We start from the raw sequence: 21,285 nt of genomic DNA, 5'->3' as shown, positions 1-21,285 counted from the left end.
TAAAAAAAAAAAAAAAAAAAAAAAAAAAAAAAAATAGGTAGGTATAACCAGAAAATTACATTGATAGAAAAAATGCAAAATAAAATACTTTTTATTTCTCTAGGTATTTATTCACCCAGCAAAACAACCAAAATTCAAGACACACAAAAAACTTCCGCTATTTAGCGTGGCACCGGGTCCCTACACAACGCACTGCCGTAACACACCACGTTTCAACGTCAACTGACAACAGACGCACTTTTACATCTGCATGCCCCGCTGCTATGTATATTGTATACGCTCCCTGCTTGCTTGCAGGAGAGGACGTTGTTTTCTTTACCTTCTTTTTCGAAAAATCTTGCGGGAAGTATCCCGCTTTTTTACTTTTTTTTTTACTATACGAAAAAAAGAAGAAGAAAAAAAACAACAAAGATACCACTTTTCCTCGTTATATCCCGTCGTATATTTAACCATGAGTCAGGGGGAATTCAAACATAGAGGATTGATAAAATTCTTATCACCAACCAAGAAACGTCATAACACTTTTCATATAAAAAGAGATATAAAAGTAATAACAATATCTAGTAATATTAATAAAAGGAAAACAAATTGTTGAAAATATAATATTTCTGTTTTGTACTTCAATTTTCAAAATTTAAATTACAAAAGTAGAATTGAAATTTGTCTTATAAAATATCTAAACTAACTTAATGTGACTTATGAGAATTTATGTACAAAAGTATAAAAAAAAGAACATCTTTCATAATCTTCAGCAAAATTAGACATCTACGAAAACTCTGGCTAGGTAGTAGGTACCCATAACTCTCACTAATAGGTACTATACAGAGTCCTTTTTCCAAACAATACATAGGTACATAGGTACCCAAGGCCTAACTATCTGTAAATTCCAGATCATTAGGAACTTATTTTACCTACTTCGAACCAAGCCATGAAGGATACAAATGCTCCTAAAACAAGGTTGAAGTTGCGATTCCGTATAAATATTAGTTATGCTGCAAATATTATGTTCAAACAATACTGTGTGTCTAAGTTGTAGGACAAATATTCAAGGACACTGCCCCATGTACATTATTATAATTAACCATATCGTTATTGTTATTAATAATAACATTTCTGATACATCCTGTATATTGTACAGTGGTCTCCAAACCTCTCAATCTCTTATTAGCAATCCCGTCGTGTATTTAACCACGAGTCTGGGGCTTTGGTGTGCTTTGCTTTTGTTCCAGATGAGTTGACACGTTGCGATGGGAGAGAACTTTGTTTTCATTTTTCTCCCCCGGTTTATACTTTCCTTATCCTCCAACGTAAAAAGAGATATAAAAGTAATAACAATATCTAGTAATAAGAATAAAAGGAAAAGAAATTGTTGAAAATATAATATTTCTGTTTTGTACTTCCATTTTCAAAATTTAAATTACAAAAGTAGAATTGAAATTTGTCTTATAAAATACCTAAACTAAGTTAATGTGACTTATGAGAATTTATGTACAAAAGTATAAAAAAAAGAACATCTTTCATAATCTTCAGCAAAATTAGACATCTACGAAAAATCTGGCTAGGTATAGGTACCCATAACTCTCACTGCTAGGTACTATACAGAGTCCTTTTTCCAAACAGAATAGGTACAAGTACATAGGTACCCAAGTCCTAACTATCTGTAAATTCCAGATCATTAGGAACTTATTTTACCTACTTTGAACCAAGCCATGAAGGATACAAATGCTCCTAAAACAAGGTTAAAGTTGCGATTCCGTATAAATATTAGTTATGCTGCAAATATTATGTTCAAACAATACTGTGTGTCTAAGTTGTAGGACAAATATTCAATTACAGAGTCCTTTTTCCAAACAGAATAGGTACATAGGTACCCAAGTCCTAACTATCTGTAAATTCCAGTTCATTAGGAACTTATTTTACCTACTTTGAACCAAGCCATGAAGGATACAAATGCTCCTAAAACAAGGTTAAAGTTGCGATTCCGTATACGCTGCCCCAAGAAGAACGACAGGATTTAAATGTTTTTTCAACTAGAATTTGGGAATCTACTCATCGTATGATTGATCAATTGGGTACTGAGCATACTGAGCATTAGGAGTTTTTCATTATATATGTACATACTCGTATGTACTGATAGATTCTGACCTGACTTTGTGAAGATTCATCTTGAAAAGAAGAACACAAGTAGTTTATACTCTTCATACGCGTATGTATCAATGTTCGTTACACCAAGGGTGACTTTGTGAAGATTCATCTTGAAAAGAAGAACACAAGTAGTTTATACTCTTCATACGCGTATGTATCAATGTTCGTTACACCAAGGCTATAAGTAACATAGGTAGGTACATGAAAAGTATTAGGTGACTTACCAAATCTGAATCCACTGTTGGGTGTAACATCAGGATCCGCTGCTGGATATAATGGTAGAACACATTTACCTACAGGAGTAGGAGAGGGGGTGGTAGTAACTTCAGTAGATGTGGTCGGCTGAGAAGAGGTTTCTGAAAACAAAAACACACAGTGAAGAAGGTTTAAAAACAAGTTGGATTGAATTGGACGTTTTCCTTGAAGAATTAATCCCCGTTTGCCATGTAGAAAATGGAAAACGTTGAGCTCAATTACCAGGTTGAAGTCAGGCTGAATGAGAGGCTAACGAAAAACGCCGACCCCATCTGTACGCGGGAAAAGGCGAAGAATAAGAAATTTCATCAAAATCGGACAGAGTGCTCAAGAGACAAAGCGGTGAAACAAAGAAACGAAATTACAAACAATCTCGGGAAATGCAAAACCGTTGAGTTAAAACTTGGAGCTTGATTCGTTCACTCACCCTTGTCCTGGTCATCATCTTCCTTGATAGGTAGCGGCGGTATCTTGGATGGTCGCGGTCGACTACCGCTAGGGGCAGCACTAGGCACTACACATCTCCCTAGTATTGTATGTGGAGCATCCGTCAGCTCAGCAAAGTTAATGACCACTCCATTGAGTGTGGCATCTCCTATACAGCCGAGGAATTGATTGGTAGATGCGGCGGAGTCTATGATAGATGATACGCCACCCAGGTAGAGATTACCGGATAGAAACCGGATGGGATTGGGTGGAGAGCCGGATCTGTGGAGAAAAGAGAAGGGAGGGCATTAGTTGTATTCCCTTTGATTCAAAGCAATTGGAAAATTCCATCATTTCCCTTCAACTTCTAATTCGGTTTAACATCTGACTGGACGAGTTTTGACTTTTGAAAAAATTCGACCAATTCTGATCCTCTAAAGTCTAAAATATGAAATATGAGGTTATATAAATATGTGGGTAGATTCCCTATAATACTCAACTTTCCTGCAGAATCTTGCAACCCCACTTGTTCTACGTACATATGTACTTAGCTAGAAATGGATATCTTGAAGACAAGAACTTAAGATAACATTTCAGTTTACTCACTTGAACTGATCTCTATCGTCCACAATGAGTACTAGTGCACTGCTGTTGTGTATAGCGAGCACGGTATGCCACTCCCCATCATCATACTTGCTGGTCGCTCCTGTAGCGACCTCCTGACCACCACTGCGTAACACAAGCTCTCCTCCGCTCAACCACAGTGTGAATATAGCGTTCCCATCTTCCGCATACGCTACGAGACCATCCTTGACATAAAGAGCGACATAGTCAATATGTTTGACATCAGCTACGTAGAATATAATACCATCTTGTTCTGATGTAGTCTTGATATCAATGGAGAAGTCAAACTTGTTCTTGAATCTACCGGTGATGGTGGGATATTCTATTCTGCTTGACTTGGATGTTCCTGCAATCAAATAATAGGACATAATCATCACACTTCATCTGGTAAGGTAAAGTTTAACTGAAAGTAGACTCGCGATTGCCTACAGGACTAAAGACAGTTTTGCCAATCGGCTAAAGTCAAAGCTGCTGCCCCAAGAAGAACGACAGGATTTAAATATTTTTTCAACTAGAATTTGGGAATCTACTCATTGTATGATTGATCAATTGGGTACTGAGCATACTGAGCATTAGGAGTTTTTCATTATACATACTCGTATGTACTGATAGATTCTGACCTGACTTTGTGAAGATTCATCAAAGAAGAACACAATGTTCGTAACACCAAGGCTATAAGTAACATACTTGAAAAGTATTAGGTGACATACCAAATCTGAATCCACTGTTAGGTGTAACATCAGGATCCGCTGCTGGATATAATGGTAGAACACATTTACCTACAGGAGTAGGAGAGGGGGTGGTAGTAACTTCAGTAGATGTGGTCGGCTGAGAAGAGGTTTCTGAAAACAAAAACACAGTGAAGAAGGTTTGAAAACAAGTTGGATTGTCTTGGACGTTTTCCTTGAAGAATTAATCCCCGTTTGCCATGTAGAAAATGGAAAACGTTGAGCTCAATTACCAGGTTGAAGTCAGGCTGGGAAGGTTTAAAAACAAGTTGGATTGTCTTGGACGTTTTCCTTGAAGAATTGATCCTCGTTTGCCATGTAGAAAATGGAAAACGTTGAGCTCAATTACCAGGTTGAAGTCAGGCTGAATGAGAGGCTAACGAAAAACGCCGACCCCATCTGTACGCGGGAAAAGGCGAAGAATAAGAAATTTCGTCAAAATCGGACAGTGTGCTCAAGAGACAAAGCGGTGAAACAAAGAAACGAAATTACAAACAATCTCGGGAAATGCAAAACCGTCGAATTAAAACTTGGAGCTTGATTCGTTCACTCACCCTTGTCCTGGTCATCATCTTCCTTGATAGGTAGCGGCGGTATCTTGGATGGTCGCGATCAAAATCGGACAGAGTGCTCAAGAGACAAAGCGGTGAAACAAAGAAACGAAATTACAAACAATCTCGGGAAATGCAAAACCGTTGAGTTAAAACTTGGAGCTTGATTCGTTCACTCACCCTTGTCCTGGTCATCATCTTCCTTGATAGGTAGCGGCGGTATCTTGGATGGTCGCGGTCGACTACCGCTAGGGGCAGCACTAGGCACTACACATCTCCCTAGTATTGTATGTGGAGCATCCGTCAGCTCAGCAAAGTTAATGACCACTCCATTGAGTGTGGCATCTCCTATACAGCCGAGGAATTGATTGGTAGATGCGGCGGAGTCTATGATAGATGATACGCCACCCAGGTAGAGATTACCGGATAGAAACCGGATGGGATTGGGTGGAGAGCCGGATCTGTGGAGAAAAGAGAAGGGAGGGCATTAGTTGTATTCCCTTTGATTCAAAGCAATTGGAAAATTCCATCATTTCCCCTCAACTTCTAATTCGGTTTAATATCTGACTGGACGAGTTGTGACTTTTGAAAATATTCGACCAATTCTGATCCTCGAAAATATGAAATATGAGGTTATATAAATATGTGGGTAGATTCCCTATAATACTCAACTTTCCTGCAGAATCTTGCAACCCCACTTGTTCTACGTACATATGTACTTAGCTAGAAATGGATATCTTGAAGACAAGAACTTAAGATAACATTTCAGTTTACTCACTTGAACTGATCTCTATCGTCCACAATGAGTACTAGTGCACTGCTGTTGTGTATAGCGAGCACGGTATGCCACTCCCCATCATCATACTTGCTGGTCGCTCCTGTAGCGACCTCCTGACCACCACTGCGTAACACAAGCTCTCCTCCGCTCAACCACAGTGTGAATATAGCGTTCCCATCTTCCGCATACGCTACGAGTCCGTTCGGATGCGGTGATTTGAATCGCAAGATGAGATGCATTTCGTTATCGGTAACCGTAACGTTGGGCCATCGGGCGTAACTACTGCCATCACTACCGTCACTGAATGAGATGATGCTGCTCACCTGATAAGAGAGACAGATAAGAGAGATGTTAAAAGATGGAGTTAGAGGAAAGAGGATGGAGTTAAAGACACTATTAAGACTGGCTAAAGGGTTATAAACAGTATGAACAGAAATTAGAGAGAGAGACAGATAGGAGAGATGTTAGTGGGGATGGAGTTAGAGGAAACAGGATGGAGTTAAAGACACTATTAAGACTGGCTAAAGGGTTATAAACAGTATGAACAGAAATTAGACAATAGAATCAACCTAGCTTGCTGGTGATTTTTTGCCAGGGTTCGTAATATGTACTCTTAAATTTACTATAAAAAATTAATGTCCTCACGAATCTCACCTATGGTTGGATCCACAGAGCCGTGGGTTAGGGTGAGTTGGATTGTCTTATTATCAGTCAAACAGTACACTTACCTTATCCTGACAGCCAGGTATAACTCCAAACGAGTCCAGATTGAGGTGTAGATTCACAACAGTACTTCCTTCCCCTAGTCTCAGATAATCTATACATCCATCAAATGGAGGACTGGTTACAGAGGGTAAGTTGTGTTTGCCAGGATATCCACCGACATATAACTTATCTGAGATCTATAAGATGAAACAAGAGAAAAGTAGAATAGAGTTAGTGAAGGGTTTTATCCAACAAGGGAGGAAATAGCCTTACTTGGACGTTTTCCTTGAAGCCCTTTTTGTGTAAAATCTGGTCGGGCAGTCCTATTCGGGCAGGAGAAAAAAGGTACCTATATTCAAAATGGCTTTCCTGATGCATCATATTATTGCAAATCTTTTGTAGGTAATGTGTAAAAGAGAAGAAAAAAAGTTGATATCTCCATATTATTCACAAATATAAACGAGTTTTTCTAAAATCCTTTCCTCTTCCATTATCCATTACTTGCTTATGAGAAAATCAAGAACATAAATCTGTTTTCCTTCTTTAAAACTCAATTTTCTTCTTTCTCGAATAATACATTTCGATTTATTCAAGTGTTTTATTTTACATAGGTAATATCGGAAAGTTTCGAAAGTGTCATCAATGTCTTCATGACGTGATCCGTTAACGGCGTTAAGAAAAAAGTTGATATCTCCATATTATTCACAAATATAAACGAGTTTTTCTAAAATCCTTTCCTCTTCCATTATCCAATACTTGCTTATGAGAAAATGAAGAACTTTAAATCTGTTTTCCTTCTTTAAAACTCAATTTTCTTCTTTCTCGAATAAAACATTTCAATTTTTCAAGTGTTTTATTTTACATAGGTAATATCGGAAAGTTTCGAAAGTGTCATCAATGTCTTCATGACGTGATCCGTTAACGGCGTTAACTATTTCACCATTACCACTACAGCGTAAGTAGGAGTATGTTGTACTTAGTTTGTTCCTAAATTAATCCTTCTTTCATCTTTTCTGGGACACCATTGTCACTATCCAAGAGAATTCCTTTGTCCCTTCTGGGAATTATTCAAAGTCCTATTCACGTAATTGTAGCGACTCCGCTTCCTGTCAGTAGTATCCATCTTCTGTCTCTTCGATGGGTAGACAACTAGACACAGGACTTCTGCTACCTCCTTTGGGTCCAGAGGTTCAAAGAGGTCAATTGTGTAGGGTTCAAATTTGAGTTTTTCATATATTACTCACCACTTCCAAAGCATCCTCGCTGGATGCCTTAGCAGACCTTGCTTCCTCCTCAGCTTGTTGTAGTTTGTTCCTAAATTAATCATTCTTTCATCTTTTCTGGGACACCATTGTCACTATCCAAGAGAATTCCTTTGTCCCTTCTGGGAATTATTCAAAGTCCTATTCACGTAGTTTTTGTAGGCATTGGCTGCATTGAGAGCATTCTGACTGACAGATCGGGTCCCATTGAGTACCGCGTCTAAATCCCTTGCCTGTGAAGAAACAAAACCAATTAGGTACATATTATAAGAGTTTTTTTAAAGAGGTTTGATAGAGGGAACTATGGCTGCTGAGGTCTTATCGCCCCGAAAGCGTAGAGAGAAGGAAGACAGGATAGTAGAAAGCCAGCCGTTCCGAGATAGAACAAAACCCACGCAGGCAGGAATTGAACCCGCGACTGGCTCACAAGTCAGACGCGCTACTCTAAAAGCTAACTAGGCTGGCTCATATAAAAGTAAACAAAAGTGTTTAAAATAAAGTCCTACTTTATTGATTGCACACGGTATTTAATTATTTATTCTATTCCGATTGGGGTAGAGGCTCAAGATCTGTAGCATCACCAGGAGCAGTACTTTCCTCTACAACCTCCCTATCAATTTTGAGTATTCCCATCTTGCCTAGACGTCCTGCCTCTACGGAATGCCAAGTGTTGTCATTGTAAGTGCTTGCACTGATGATGCTAACTGCACCTGCTCCTAGGTTGAACTGAAACATGATATAGGAAGAACGATGAGTTTATTGACATATGAACAAGAGAAACGTAAGTACACATTACATTTTATTTCAAAATTAAACGCAGAAAGTCATTTGCATTGAATACTGTGTTACATGCTAATTAGGTAGGTACCGAAATATGGTTTGAGTGTATAATAATTAAGTTTGAGTGTATAAGATTTCGGTTGACTCTTTAGATTAAAATCTACTCCGGGTGGAAATCGTAGGTACCCGCGGCCTAACGCTTACAAGATAGACGGTCTACCCTCTAAGCTAACTAGTCTGGCCCAAGCGTTTTCGCCAATTGTTTGATGGTGTACATTTGACTCTTCCCATTTATACTTTACACAAGGTCTCGTCCTTTGTTGAGACATTAGACAATGTCGCCCAAACGTTTTTCCAAATGGTGTACTTTCCGTTTAGTACTTCATACAGTCTCTTCATTTGATTAGACATTAGACAGAGTTTCATTACCTGATAGACAACATATCCTCCTTTCATTTCAATAGAGAGGAAGGACTCCTTGCCATGCGCTAAGAATAGGAGACCATCCTTAGCTTTGGTTTTGAATGAGAGGATCACTGTGGATTGTCGCTTGAATTCATAGTCGGTACCATTGAGTACTACATAGCCGTCTTGGTTGAAACTGTAGCCAGTAGACTGAGGGGTGGGTAGACCATCTCTGTAGGAGGGAGGAACAATATGATTATATCAACGTTGAGACAACTTTGACTCTTGAAAAACTCGAGTCATTACTTAAAATCAGCATTTGATCTTGGAATAATTTGGCCCTCAAAATCATAATTTGACCCTTGGAGTCTTTGTCTCTTAAAATCATAATTGGATCCTTGAAGACTTTGGCCTTTAAAATCACAATTTCATCTTTGAAGACTTTGGCCCTTAATCATAATTGGATCCTTGAAGACTTTGGCGATTAAAATCCTAATTTGACCCTTGAAGTCTTCGACCCTTAAAACCTCGAGTCATTACTTAAAATCAGCATTTGATCTTAGAATAATTTGGCCCTCAAAATCATAATTTGACCCTTGGAGTCTTTGTCTCCTAAAATCATAATTGGATCCTTGAAGACTTTGGCCTTTAAAATCATAATTTCATCCTTGAAGACTTTGGCCTTTAAAATCACAATTTCATCTTTGAAGTCTTCGACCCTTAAAATCATATTTTGACTCTGAAAGTCTTGGCCGTTCGTCACTCACCTCTCAAGGGCTGGTTTGACGTTGGAGCTCTGCACAAAGTTCCACAGACCGACAGGAACGCCCCCTAGTGAGAAATCTTCCACTTTACCCTCGAATGATAGAGAAATCAATTTTTGACACACAACATATTTTCACTGGGTTTTGAAACATTAGGAGACTTGAAGTGGCTCATTGACTGAGTGACTATCTAGTTTTTATGGTAAAAGTTTTGGATCAGATCTGACCCGAGGCCTTCTAAAAACTTTACTACCTTTTTTCTCGATTAAGCTATGAAGCTAGGACACTTAGTAGCTTCCTAAAGTGTAGTTTTACATATGAATATGCTTCATTTTTGGACCTATCATTTTTCGTTCTCGAGACTTTTCAAGTTTTTGAACGCTACCTCCTGTCTTCCTGGACACAAAATCATTATCAACTCACTTGTTCTTCGCAGTCAATTCTTCTGTTTCTTTGATTCTCTCATCTATCTCCTTGGTTTTATTGTTGGCATATTAGTAGCTTCCTAAAGTGTAGTTTTACATATGACTATGCTTCATTATTGGCCCTATCATTTTTTATTCTCGAGACTTTTCAAGTTTTTGAAAGCTACCTCCTGTCTTCCTGGACACGAAATCATTATCAACTCACTTGTTCTTCGCAGTCAATTCTTCTGTTTCTTTGATTCTCTCATCTATCTCCTTGGTTTTATTGTTGGCATCTTCTATTCTCTCCTTGAACACTTGGATTCTGTCTCTGAGACCGTTCAGTTCATTGGATGTGTTATGGACCGGAATGGACGCCTCCTGTAATTAAAAACACGATAGCAACAGTGAGTACGAATAGCAATGGTAGGGTCTTGCAAAATGTTATCGAAATTCCTAATAACTAATAAGACAGTGATATATCGAAATAAAATTAACTTGCAGGTACTGTATGCAGAATTGTAGATTAGTATTACATCCCCAACCCTAAATTCATTTTCTGTTATGGACCGGTATGGATGCCTCCTGTAATTAAAAACACGATAGCAACAGTGAGTACGAATAGGAATGGTAGGGTCTTGCAAAATGTTATCGAAATTCCTAATAACTAATAAGTGATATATCGAAATAAAATTAACTTGCAGGTACTGTATGCAGAATTGTAGATTAGTATTACATCCCCAACCCTAAATTCATTTTCTGTGTTCCACAAATCCAATTTTTGTACTTGGGTATTCAGCTTTAATTTTTAGCTATATCCCCTCCTTCAACTTTTGGACTATGCCTCTTTCATTTTCTACAATCACCCCTTCAAACCTTCATTTCTCTTCTATGTTATCTGGATTCCTCAGCTGTAGAGTTGAACTACTGATGAAGTTTGCACCCAGCTTGAGTCTGAGGAATAGAACAGATTCAAATAAAATAGATTAACCAGCCTAGTTCGTTTGGAGGGTAGCGTCTCGTCTGCCTTGTAAGCAATAGGTTGCGGGTTCGATTTCCGCCCGGCTCGGACTGTCCTAAACAGATGAAGTTCATCCTCGGAACGGCTGGCTTTCTAATATCCAGTCTTTCTTCTCTTTTTGCTTTCGGGACGGTAAGACCTTAACAGTTACAGTTCCATCTATCGAAATTTTCCCCCTTCGCTTTCGAGACGATAAGACGTCAGCGTTTACAATTCCCTCTATCAAAATTCCCTCAAGAGAATAAACTCTTTAATTCAATCCAATTATCAGGTTTTCTAATATCCAGTCTTCCTTCTCTTTTTGCTTTCGGGACGGTAAGACCTTCACAGTTACAGTTCCATCTATCGAAATTTTCCCCCTTCGCTATCGAGACGATAAGACGTCAGCGTTTACAATTCCCTCTATCAAAATTCCCTCAAGAGAATAAACTCTTTAATTCAATCCAATTATCAGGCATTATTTCCAACAGTTTCACAAACCTGTTAGCAAGATCTCTGGCATGTACAATGTTCTGTTTCAATTCCTCCAGTCCTGATTTCACTCCTTCATCCAGTTTCTTCAAATCATCCGGTCTCGTCTTCAGTTTCTCAGAGAGACTTACAATCTCCGGGATCTGGTTCGATATCCGGAGCACTGTGGATGGGAGGGAGGGGTAAGTATGAAACGAAAAGTAGTAACCATGTCAATTCGGGCCGTAAAATCTCTGTAGGTTAGGTATGTATTATATGTACTTTAGTGCATTGTAAAAATCTCTCTACAAATATTAAAATACATTGTAAAAAAGATATAAAACCCTCTTTTGATTCTGTTACCTTCATCATTGGCTAAATCTCTGTCTTTCTTAGTCATAGCTAGATTTCTGCTGAGGTTCCTGGCAGCCTCTGTTTTCTCCGGTAAAGCTTTGACAATATCATCTATACTTGATATCGTATCCTTTGCTCCTTCTTCTGATTTCTCTGCCTGGCTCTCCGGTACTTTCTTTCTCACAGAAAGAACTTCCATAGCCCTGGGAACAGATTACAGTGGTATTATGGTAATACTCGCATCATCAAATCCTCTAGGATCTTTAGTGGTACCTTAATATTTTAATAGACAAATTCAATTATAAAATATGTACTTGTACCTACTAGAAACTAGAAAGTAGGTCTGGCTGGGGGACTTTAAGCAGGGATTAGAAAAGCTTAGTCTGGCTGGGGGACTTTAGACAGAGGGGATACCAGCCTGAAATCTCCCTTTCTAAAGAAATAGCATTGTGAAGGGCGTCCATTCGTAAAAATTTTGTAGCCAAAACCAAAAGTCAGCCCAAAACAATCACCCCATGGCTCATTAAGAGGCTGACGAAAAACGCCGACCCAGAGTGAGCACGGGAAAAGGTGAGGAAGAAGAAGACTAGAAACTAGAAAAATTCATGACAAATCATCTTACTTGTACATATCATCAAGTCCTCTAGCTGAGTCCTGATTGGCTGCTATCACATTGGTTACTCTAGCTTTAGTAGCACTCAGTTCAGGTCCTGCTAGTGTCTCTGCATCATCCAATGAGGTGCGAGCATTCTCCAGGAGACCATCTGAACGGGACCTAGACTCTGCTATTCTCTCGTCTAAACCTTTGCTCTGCAAATGAAATAGAGCAGGGTAAACTTGAAACAAGTATCGGTAAAAGTGAAACACTTATCGGAAAGAGTGAAGCAGAGGATAGTAAAAGTAGTAAAAAAAGTACCTGGATAGTGGAAGAAAAATTGGTGTTCCGGGACCTAGACTCTGCTATTCTCTCGTCTAAACCTTTGCTCTGCAAATGAAATAGAGCAGGGTTAACGTGAAACAAGTATCGGTAAAGTGAAACACTTATCGGAAAGAGTGAAGCAGAGGATAGTAAAAGTAGTAAAAAAAGTACCTGGATAGTGGAAGAAAAATTGGTGTTGAAATAATAGAAGTTGAAATAATCGAGGTTGTTGTTGTAGCGACTCCGCTCCCTGTCAGTAGTATCCATCTTCTGTCTCTTCGATGGGTAGACACAGGACTTCTGCTACCTCCTTTGGGTCCAGAGGTTCAAAGGGGTCAATTGTGTAGGGTTCATATTTGAGTTTCTATTTTGGTCCTAGAGCTTACTAATCGGAGTTGAACGCAATACTCAGAACTTTGATCTTTCAGGATCGAAGGATGAGCTAATATCTTTGGTAGCCTTTAATACATTGCAAAATACTTTTCTACTCTAAAGCTATGTGTGTACTGTACCATAAGCCAGATGTTCTTGTCCCTGGGGAAGACTTCGCTGAAAATTTCAGCCTGAAATACCTTTGATGTGTTCAGCAGGCCACACTGCGTAAGGAACAGAAATCGAAAGAAATCTGAGCTCACGGCAGCGCGCCAAGCCAAGTTTTAGTAAAATGAACTTGAAATGACCCTGAAAATAAATAGTAAAGTGGTAATAAATAATAGTATACCTACCTTGCGGTTCAAGATGCGAGCTTCCTGTTCGAGAGACTCCAGGTTCGATACCAGGGGATCCAGATCCACTCCATTCTGTCCCACTAGAGATACATTGGGACTGAGTTGATCCACGGTCTCGTTGATATGGTGAAGTCGTTGTGTGGTGAAATAGCTGACGGCAACCGTCTGGGAGATAATGGAACAAACGAGAATGATATTGAACACACCAAGTGAGTTCTAAGCTTCTAAGTTTTAAGTCGACGATTTTGCATTCAGTTTGTTTGTTTCTTTGTTTGTTTTCACTCATCTTGATTTACGAAGAGGCCAGTTATTTCTTCAACTCTGGACTAAATGAAAACTCTCTGTGTCTCGTGATGTACCTATTTATTTCAAAAAAAAAAAAAAAAAAACATTACAGATCATATATTTTCCCAATGTAAAAAAATCACGCGACGAAGCCAATGAACAAGCTCTGTGGTATGATTAGGCATAAAACAAGTTAAAGAAGAAATAAGTTAAAAATAAGTTAAATTTCTTACCTTAAACTCCTCTATGACAGGTGCCAGTTGGTTTCGCATGGCATCAGTAGTATCCAGAAGACCATCCAGACAACTATCACAACCAAAACATCCCTCGCCTGGTACTAAGACCCAGCGATGAGGACAATGGTCACACTTCTCTCCTATGACACCAGGCAGACATTCACACTGTCCAGTCAGAGCGTTACAGCCTACACCTACACTGAAACCGGTGTTACAACCACATGCTGGAAAACAAGAACAGAGAAGTCAGAATGATATGAAATATATTTTGTTAGAGTAGAATTAGACCTGTGAGCTGTGGTCAGATTTTCGTCAATTTGGGATGTGAATAGTAACCACCTGATGAATGACAATACTTACCTATATACCTATACATATACGGCATTTTAAAATTGTAAAGAAGTCCTTTACTTTACTACGCAAAATATTGTATACATGTATGTATTATTGCCTAGTCAATTAGAATTTCCAGATAACTTACACACACAACCATCAGCCGTATAGTTCCAGAAGCCAGGCATACACTTGTTGCAAGTTCTTCCCGTGACTCCTGGCTTACATCTACATTGTCCTGACGTATCATCACATTGTAGACTCTCTGATGCTAGCTGACAATCACAGCGTTGACATCCCTGAGAACATGATGTGAGATAATGAATGGATTAGTCAAAGAAAGGATTGGAAAACTTGTCCATTGGAGAGTTCCGGGACGGATATTTGGACATGTTATGACAGGGGTTTTCTTTACCAAAAATAGGTGTCGCGCCAAGATCTTCAAAAATTTCAGTCCACTTTGAGACCTGGGAGTTATTTTGTTAACCAATTATGCCCCGTTTAAATTCTACTTTTTATATTCCCTTACCTGGCAGGAAGAGAATCCGTAATGTTCCAAGGCACAACTCTCACACTTCTCTCCCACCACATTCTCCTTACAAGTACAGGTTCCATTGGTATGATCACACTCTTCCGTACCACACGTACTGCAAGCACAGCCTGGAATACAAGATGAGAGAGATAATGAAACAAAGTTAAGATGCCATTCCGAACAGATCGCGCGACCTTAGACAAATTAAATGGTGCGGTCAGGCTAATAAATGCGTGGAGACGAAATTTGGAGCAAAAATCGCTCCTTGCGTATCCCTCTAACAAACACTGTGTACGGTACAAAATCTCACTTACTGACGCAATTCTTCAAGCTGACAGACAAATTAAATGGTGCGGTCAGGCTAATAAATGCGTGGAGACAAAATTCGGAGCAAACATCGCTCCTTGCGTATCCCTCTAACAAACACTGTGTACGGTACAAAATCTCACTTACTGACGCAATTCTTCAAGCTGACGGCATTTCCGTGTCAGTTGTATCCATCTTCTGTCACTTCGATGGGTAGACACAGGACTTCTGCTACCTCCTTTGGGTCCAGAGGTTCAAAGGGGTCAATTGTGTAGGGTTCATATTTGAGTTTTTCATAGATTACTCACCACTTCCAAAGCATCCTCGCTGGATGCCTTAGCAGACCTTGCTTCCTCCTCAGCTTGTTGTAACGTTGACATCCCTGAGAACATGATGTCAGATAATGAATGGATTAGTCAAAGAAAGGATTGGAAAACTTGTCCATTGGAGAGTTCCGGGACGGATATTTGGACATGTTATGACAGCGGTTTTCTTTACCAAAAATAGGTCTCGCGCCAAGATCTTCAAAAATTTTAGTCCACTTTGAGACCTGGGAGTTATTTTGTTAACCAATTATGCCCCGTTTACTCGCGCCAAGATCTTCAAAAATTTTAGTCCACTTTGAGACCTGGGAGTTATTTTGTTAACCAATTATGCCCCGTTTAAATTCTACTTTTCATATTCCCTTACCTGGCAGGAAGAGAATCCGTAATGTTCCAAGGCACAACTCTCACACTTCTCTCCCACCACATTCTCCTTACAAGTAATTTTTGTAGGCATTGGCGGCATTGAGAGCATTCTGACTGACAGATCGGGTCCCATTGAGTACAGCGTCCAAATCCCTTGCCTGTGAAGAAACAAAACCAATTACATATTATAAGAGTTTTTTAAAGAGGTTTGATAGAGGAAACTATGACTGCTGAGGTCTTATCGTCCCGAAAGCGTAGAGAGAAGGAAGACAGGATAGTATAAAGCCTGCCGTTCCGAGATAGGACAAAACCCACGCGGGCAGGAATGGAACCCGCGACTGGCTCACAAGTCAGACGCGCTATTCTAAAAGCTAACTAGGCTGGCTCATACATATAAAAGTAAACAAAAGTGTTTAAAATAAAGTCCTGCTTTATTGATTGCACACGGTATTCAATTATTTATTCTATTCCGATTAGGTTGGAGGTACCAACCTGGTCCAGCAGGGTCTGGGAATGTTGCTTTGCACTTTGCACTTCTTTCTCTGCTCCCTCCATGAACTCCTTGTCTATATCCAACTTCTCTGCCAACTGCTTGTTCTTCTTTCTCAGACCAACGAATTTCGAAGCTGAAAATGATAATAATTACGACATGTTAATTGAAACAATATATATATTGATATAAGAAAAGAAATTAAAACTGAGGGTGGAATATGTACACTACATAATCATATCCTGATGACTTTTTCCCCAGTTTTAAACCGATTTCTTGAACGGAGCAAAAAGAAAAAAATGATGGAATTATTTAAATAAAGACGGAGACAAACAAATACAGGGACAAAAAATACATATGTGTACTTACCAACTTCTTCCAGTTCTTTAGTGGTGAGATCCAGTAGAGCGGATGCATTTCTCGTGTACTCCAAAGCATTAGTGAGTGAATCATTAGCATCCTTGGTCAAATCAGTGAGGGCTGTGATCTTACTACTCACTTGAGCATTTCTAGAAGGGAAAATTGAACATAATAACATAAAATCAATTTTTGACACACAAAGAACATATTTTCACTGGGTTTTGAAACATTAGGAGACTTGAAGTGGCTCATTGACTGAGTGACTATCTAGTTTTTATGGTAAAAGTTTTAAGTATTACAGTAATCTCCTGCAATACAAGACACAGAGTATTACAGTAATCTCCTGCAATACGAGACACAGAGTATTACAGTAATCTCCTGCAACACAAGACACTGAGTATTACAGTAATCTCCTGCAATACAAGACATAGAGTAGAGTAAGGAGTAAGGTAAGTATAGTGGTGTCTATGGCCTATAGTACACTAGGGATGTGTTCTGGAGAATTCAAGTTCAATTTCCGGCACAGTGTTTGGTAGCAAAGTCACTATGATTTTAAGGTTTATTCAGCTTTGTGAGGACAATGAGTAGGAGAGCTTCATGTAGAAATGAGATGGTCATTGAGAATGTTGCCTTCTTGCAGAACTCTGGAGAGGCAAAGATAAAGTATTAGGAAATAATAACTAACGAGATCTACTTTGATTTAAATTAATCTTAGGAATTGTGTTCCTCTGACTCGATTATTTCACGTCACTGTAGGGATTCAAACCGCAGTTCCCTGAGTTGAGAATCCAATGCTTTAGCAACTGTCTGGGGCCAGTTTGACTCGCACAAAAAGCTCAGTCCGAGGCTTAGGTGTAGGTACGAACAGCCCTAAAGGTCGGGTTAAGCACGAATCTACAAACTGTCTGGGGCTGATGCCACCTATTAATGATAAAAGATAATTAAATACAATACATACTTTTCCATACAAAAGTAACATGACTAACTTGGTATACTATTCAGATAGGGAGAAGCAACATTTTATGTATTTTATGAGTACACTTACCACTCGTACTATTGTCCAAGTAGAAATGATTCTTTCCGCACACGTCTATAAACTCCTTGGCTCTACTGTATGGCAACTCATTGATAATATTCTCATTGAACTCATTGGCAGGAATGAGTAGAATATAATCTAGCCACACACTCTTGTGATTCGGCTCCTGAAACAATAGAACATTTTCTACTATTAACTCAAATAATAGGTACCTACCACATTTTCTAGTTTTCTACTACTTATTGAAATAACGAAAACATTTCCTAACATTTGTACATGGAACCAAAGAATGCCTTACTGAAAGCTAAATCGGACATTCGGACTAACTATTTGACAGTTATCGCGTAAGAAATCAGAATTAATCTTAGGAATTGTGTTCCTCTGACTCGATTATTTCATGTCACTGTAGGGATTCAGACCGCAGTTCCCTGAGTTGAGAATCCAATGCTTTAGCAACTGCCTGGGACTTGCTTAACTCCAAACACTAAAAACTCACTCCGAGGTTTAGGTGTAGGGGGCGAACAGCCCTAAAGGATGGGTTAAGCTTATGCAAATCTACAAACTGTCTGGGGCTGATGCCACCTATTAATCATGAGATAAATAAAATACATATTTTCCCATACAAAAGTAACATTACTAACTTGGTATACTATTTAAATAAGGAGAAGCAAACATTTATTTATGAGTACACTTACCACTCGTACTATTATCCAAGTAGAAATGATTCTTTCCGCACACGTCTATAGTAATACTCGCATCATCAAGTCCTCTAGGATCTTTAGTGGTACCTTAATATTTTAATAGACAAATTCAATTATAAAATATGTACTTGTACCTACTAGAAACTAGAAAGGGGGTAGAGGTACCAACCTGGTCCAGCAGGGTCTGGGAATGTTGTTTTGCACTTAGTACTTCTTTCTCTGCTCCTTCCATGAACTCCTTGTCTATATCCAACTTCTCTGCCAGCTGCTTGTTCTTCTTTCTCAGACCAACGAATTTCGAAGCTGAAAATGATAATAATTACGACATGTTAATTCAAACAATATATACTTTGATGTAAGAAAAGAAATTAAACTGAGGGTGGAATATGTACAAATCATATTTAAACCGATTTTTTGAACGGTTTCAAAAGAAAATGATGGAATTATTTAAATAAAGACGCAGACAAACAAATACAGGGACAAAAAATGATTGAAACAATATATACCTACTTTGATGTAAGAAAAGAAATTAAAACTGAGGGTGGAATACATAATATGTACATTACATAATCATATCCTGATTACTTTTTCCCCAGTTTTAAACCGATTTTTTGAACGGTTTCAAAAGAAAATGATGGAATTATTTAAATAAAGACGCAGACAAACAAATACAGGGACAAAAAATACATATGTGTACTTACCAACTTCTTCCAGTTCTTTAGTGGTGAGATCCAGTAGAGCGGATGCATTTCTCGTGTACTCCAAAGCATTAGTGAGTCGTTGAGACAACTTTGACTCTTGAAAACCTCGAGTCATTACTTAAAATCAGCATTTGATCTTAGAATAATTTGGCCCTTAAAATCCTAATTTGACCCTTGAAGTCTTCGACCCTTAAAATCATATTTTGACTCTGAAAGTCTTGGCTGTTCATCACTCACCTCTCAAGGGCTGGTTTGACGTTGGAGCTCTGCACAAAGTTCCACAGACCGACAGGAACGCCCCCTAGTGAGAAATCTTCCACTTTACCCTCGAATGATAGATGATGTACTGCCGGCTGAATTTCAAACTCCCCTGGTACCCCTCCTAGGAATAGTTTGGAGTGTTCCTTAGTAAGATCTAGTACACAGGAAGAGCCTGGGATAACAGCATCACTAACCCGCTCTGTACGAATGATAGATGATGTACTGCCGGCTGAATTTCAAACTCCCCTGGTACTCCTCCTAGGAATAGTTTGGAGTGTTCCTTAGTAAGATCTAGTACACAGGAAGAGCCTGGGATAACAGCATCACTAACCCGCTCTGTACCCCCGTCCTCTAGAATCTTCAGACGTACTGTCTGGCCCGTCCTGCGAATAGAATAGCATGGAATGGAATAAAATAGAATAGAAGGCAATAGTTCTCGTATCAAAGAGCCAAATGTCCACTTGTCTATCTCTGGACACTCTGGCTTTACAAGTGAAAACTTTTGAAGCTTGAAAGAGATTAGGTGTGTCCAATTTCAATTGTGGTATTCTCGGACGCCCAAGGGTTTATTTATTATCAGTAACTATATTTGTTACAGACTACTTTTTACGAAAAGTTCATTTGACTTTTATTTAAAGTTATTGAATCTCAAAGTTCAGGTGGACACTTTTTGTCCCTCCGATGGGCATATTTGAGACCATATCATTTGAATTATATTTTCTTGGACGCCCAAGGAGGGAGGAGCCTGACCAACCCTTTCTTTTCTTACCTTTCAATAATAGCCTGATGCCACTTATCATTGGCGACTGGTTCATTACTGGTGATCTGCGTGGGGCCTGAACCAAGGTCCAAGGTTAATATTGGGTATCCGTTCTCTATTTGCAGCGCCATAAAATCATCCTGTGGGAGTGAAAATCAACACGTTAATTGCTGGACACGGTGAATTGCTCATGAGTCATGAGTGTCATGAACGAGACTAATAATGAATTAGGTACCTATTTTAGAATGAAGCTCCAAAATCCAAGCACAACCTTGACTCTGACGGGAATTGAATCCGGAATCACCTCTGACGTGTTCAACTTGAGAGTTCCCAATTTTATTATGAATTGGATATTTCCAGTATAAAGAGATGGATAATACGAGTAAATGAGAATACAATTAGTAGTTACTGCTGTGATATCCACAAAAGTTGTGAAGAAGTTTTCTGCTCTACCACAAATAATTCATTATTTGATTTGGATATTTTCTTACCGTATTTTATATAATTTGGATATTTTCTTACCGTATTGGAGCGTCGCACCCGGTCACTAGTTCCCACTTCATTACCCAGATAGAATAGTAAACCATTGAGTTTATTGGTTTGGAAATACAGACTAGCCACTGTGTTCAGACCCAGGTCTTCTATGTTATCTGGATTCCTCAGCTGTAGAGTTGAACTACTGATGAAGTTTGCACCCAGCTTGAGTCTGAGAAATAGAACAGATTCAAATAAAATAGATTAACCAGCCTAGTTCGTTTGGAGGGTAGCGTCTCGTCTGCCTTGTAAGCAATAGGTTGCGGGTTCGATTTCCGCCCGGCTCGGACTGTCCTAAACAGATGAAGTTCATCCTCGGAACGGCTGGCTTTCTAATATCCAGTCTTTCTTCTCTTTTTGCTTTCGGGACGGTAAGACCTTAACAGTTACAGTTCCATCTATCGAAATTTTCCCCCTTCGCTTTCGAGACGATAAGACGTCAGCGTTTACAATTCCCTCTATCAAAATTCCCTCAAGAGAATAAACTCTTTAATTCAATCCAATTATCAGGCATTATTTCCAACAGTTTCACAAACCTGTTAGCAAGATCTCTGGCATGTACAATGTTCTGTTTCAATTCCTCCAGTCCTGATTTCACTCCTTCATCCAGTTTCTTCAAATCATCCGGTCTCGTCTTCAGTTTCTCAGAGAGACTTACAATCTCCGGGATCTGGTTCGATATCCGGAGCACTGTGGATGGGAGGGAGGGGTAAGTATGAAACGAAAAGTAGTAACCATGTCAATTCGGGCCGTAAAATCTCT

The 21,285-nt window shown here is 39.1% G+C and overlaps 1 protein-coding gene across 1 annotated transcript in view; it reads right to left on the bottom strand.

Moving 5' to 3' along the window:
- Positions 1–2,213: 2,213 nt before the first annotated feature.
- Positions 2,214–21,285, bottom strand: part of LOC103516182 (laminin subunit alpha) — a 69,830-nt gene continuing 50,758 nt past the window's right edge. Inside the window, exons 46-67 of the mRNA XM_026828653.1 lie at positions 15,139–15,171; positions 14,683–14,813; positions 14,302–14,452; positions 13,818–14,044; positions 13,252–13,464; positions 12,569–12,637; positions 12,275–12,462; positions 11,662–11,855; positions 11,329–11,482; positions 10,709–10,781; positions 10,054–10,208; positions 9,427–9,528; positions 8,684–8,891; positions 8,038–8,200; positions 6,236–6,411; positions 5,508–5,830; positions 4,910–5,190; positions 4,161–4,292; positions 3,433–3,796; positions 2,828–3,108; positions 2,370–2,501; positions 2,214–2,254 (exon numbers count right to left, since the gene is read on the bottom strand). Coding sequence (XP_026684454.1) covers positions 2,214–2,254; positions 2,370–2,501; positions 2,828–3,108; positions 3,433–3,796; positions 4,161–4,292; positions 4,910–5,190; positions 5,508–5,830; positions 6,236–6,411; positions 8,038–8,200; positions 8,684–8,891; positions 9,427–9,528; positions 10,054–10,208; positions 10,709–10,781; positions 11,329–11,482; positions 11,662–11,855; positions 12,275–12,462; positions 12,569–12,637; positions 13,252–13,464; positions 13,818–14,044; positions 14,302–14,452; positions 14,683–14,813; positions 15,139–15,171 — 3,791 coding nt within the window. The remainder of the gene's footprint in view (positions 2,255–2,369; positions 2,502–2,827; positions 3,109–3,432; positions 3,797–4,160; positions 4,293–4,909; positions 5,191–5,507; positions 5,831–6,235; positions 6,412–8,037; positions 8,201–8,683; positions 8,892–9,426; positions 9,529–10,053; positions 10,209–10,708; positions 10,782–11,328; positions 11,483–11,661; positions 11,856–12,274; positions 12,463–12,568; positions 12,638–13,251; positions 13,465–13,817; positions 14,045–14,301; positions 14,453–14,682; positions 14,814–15,138; positions 15,172–21,285) is intronic.

This window comes from Diaphorina citri, unplaced genomic scaffold (genome assembly GCF_000475195.1).
Source record: "Diaphorina citri unplaced genomic scaffold, Diaci psyllid genome assembly version 1.1 scaffold1501, whole genome shotgun sequence".
Lineage (NCBI taxonomy): Eukaryota > Metazoa > Arthropoda > Insecta > Hemiptera > Psyllidae > Diaphorina > Diaphorina citri.
Note: the sequence above shows the minus strand (reverse complement) of the source record. Positions and strands in the feature narration are given on the sequence as shown.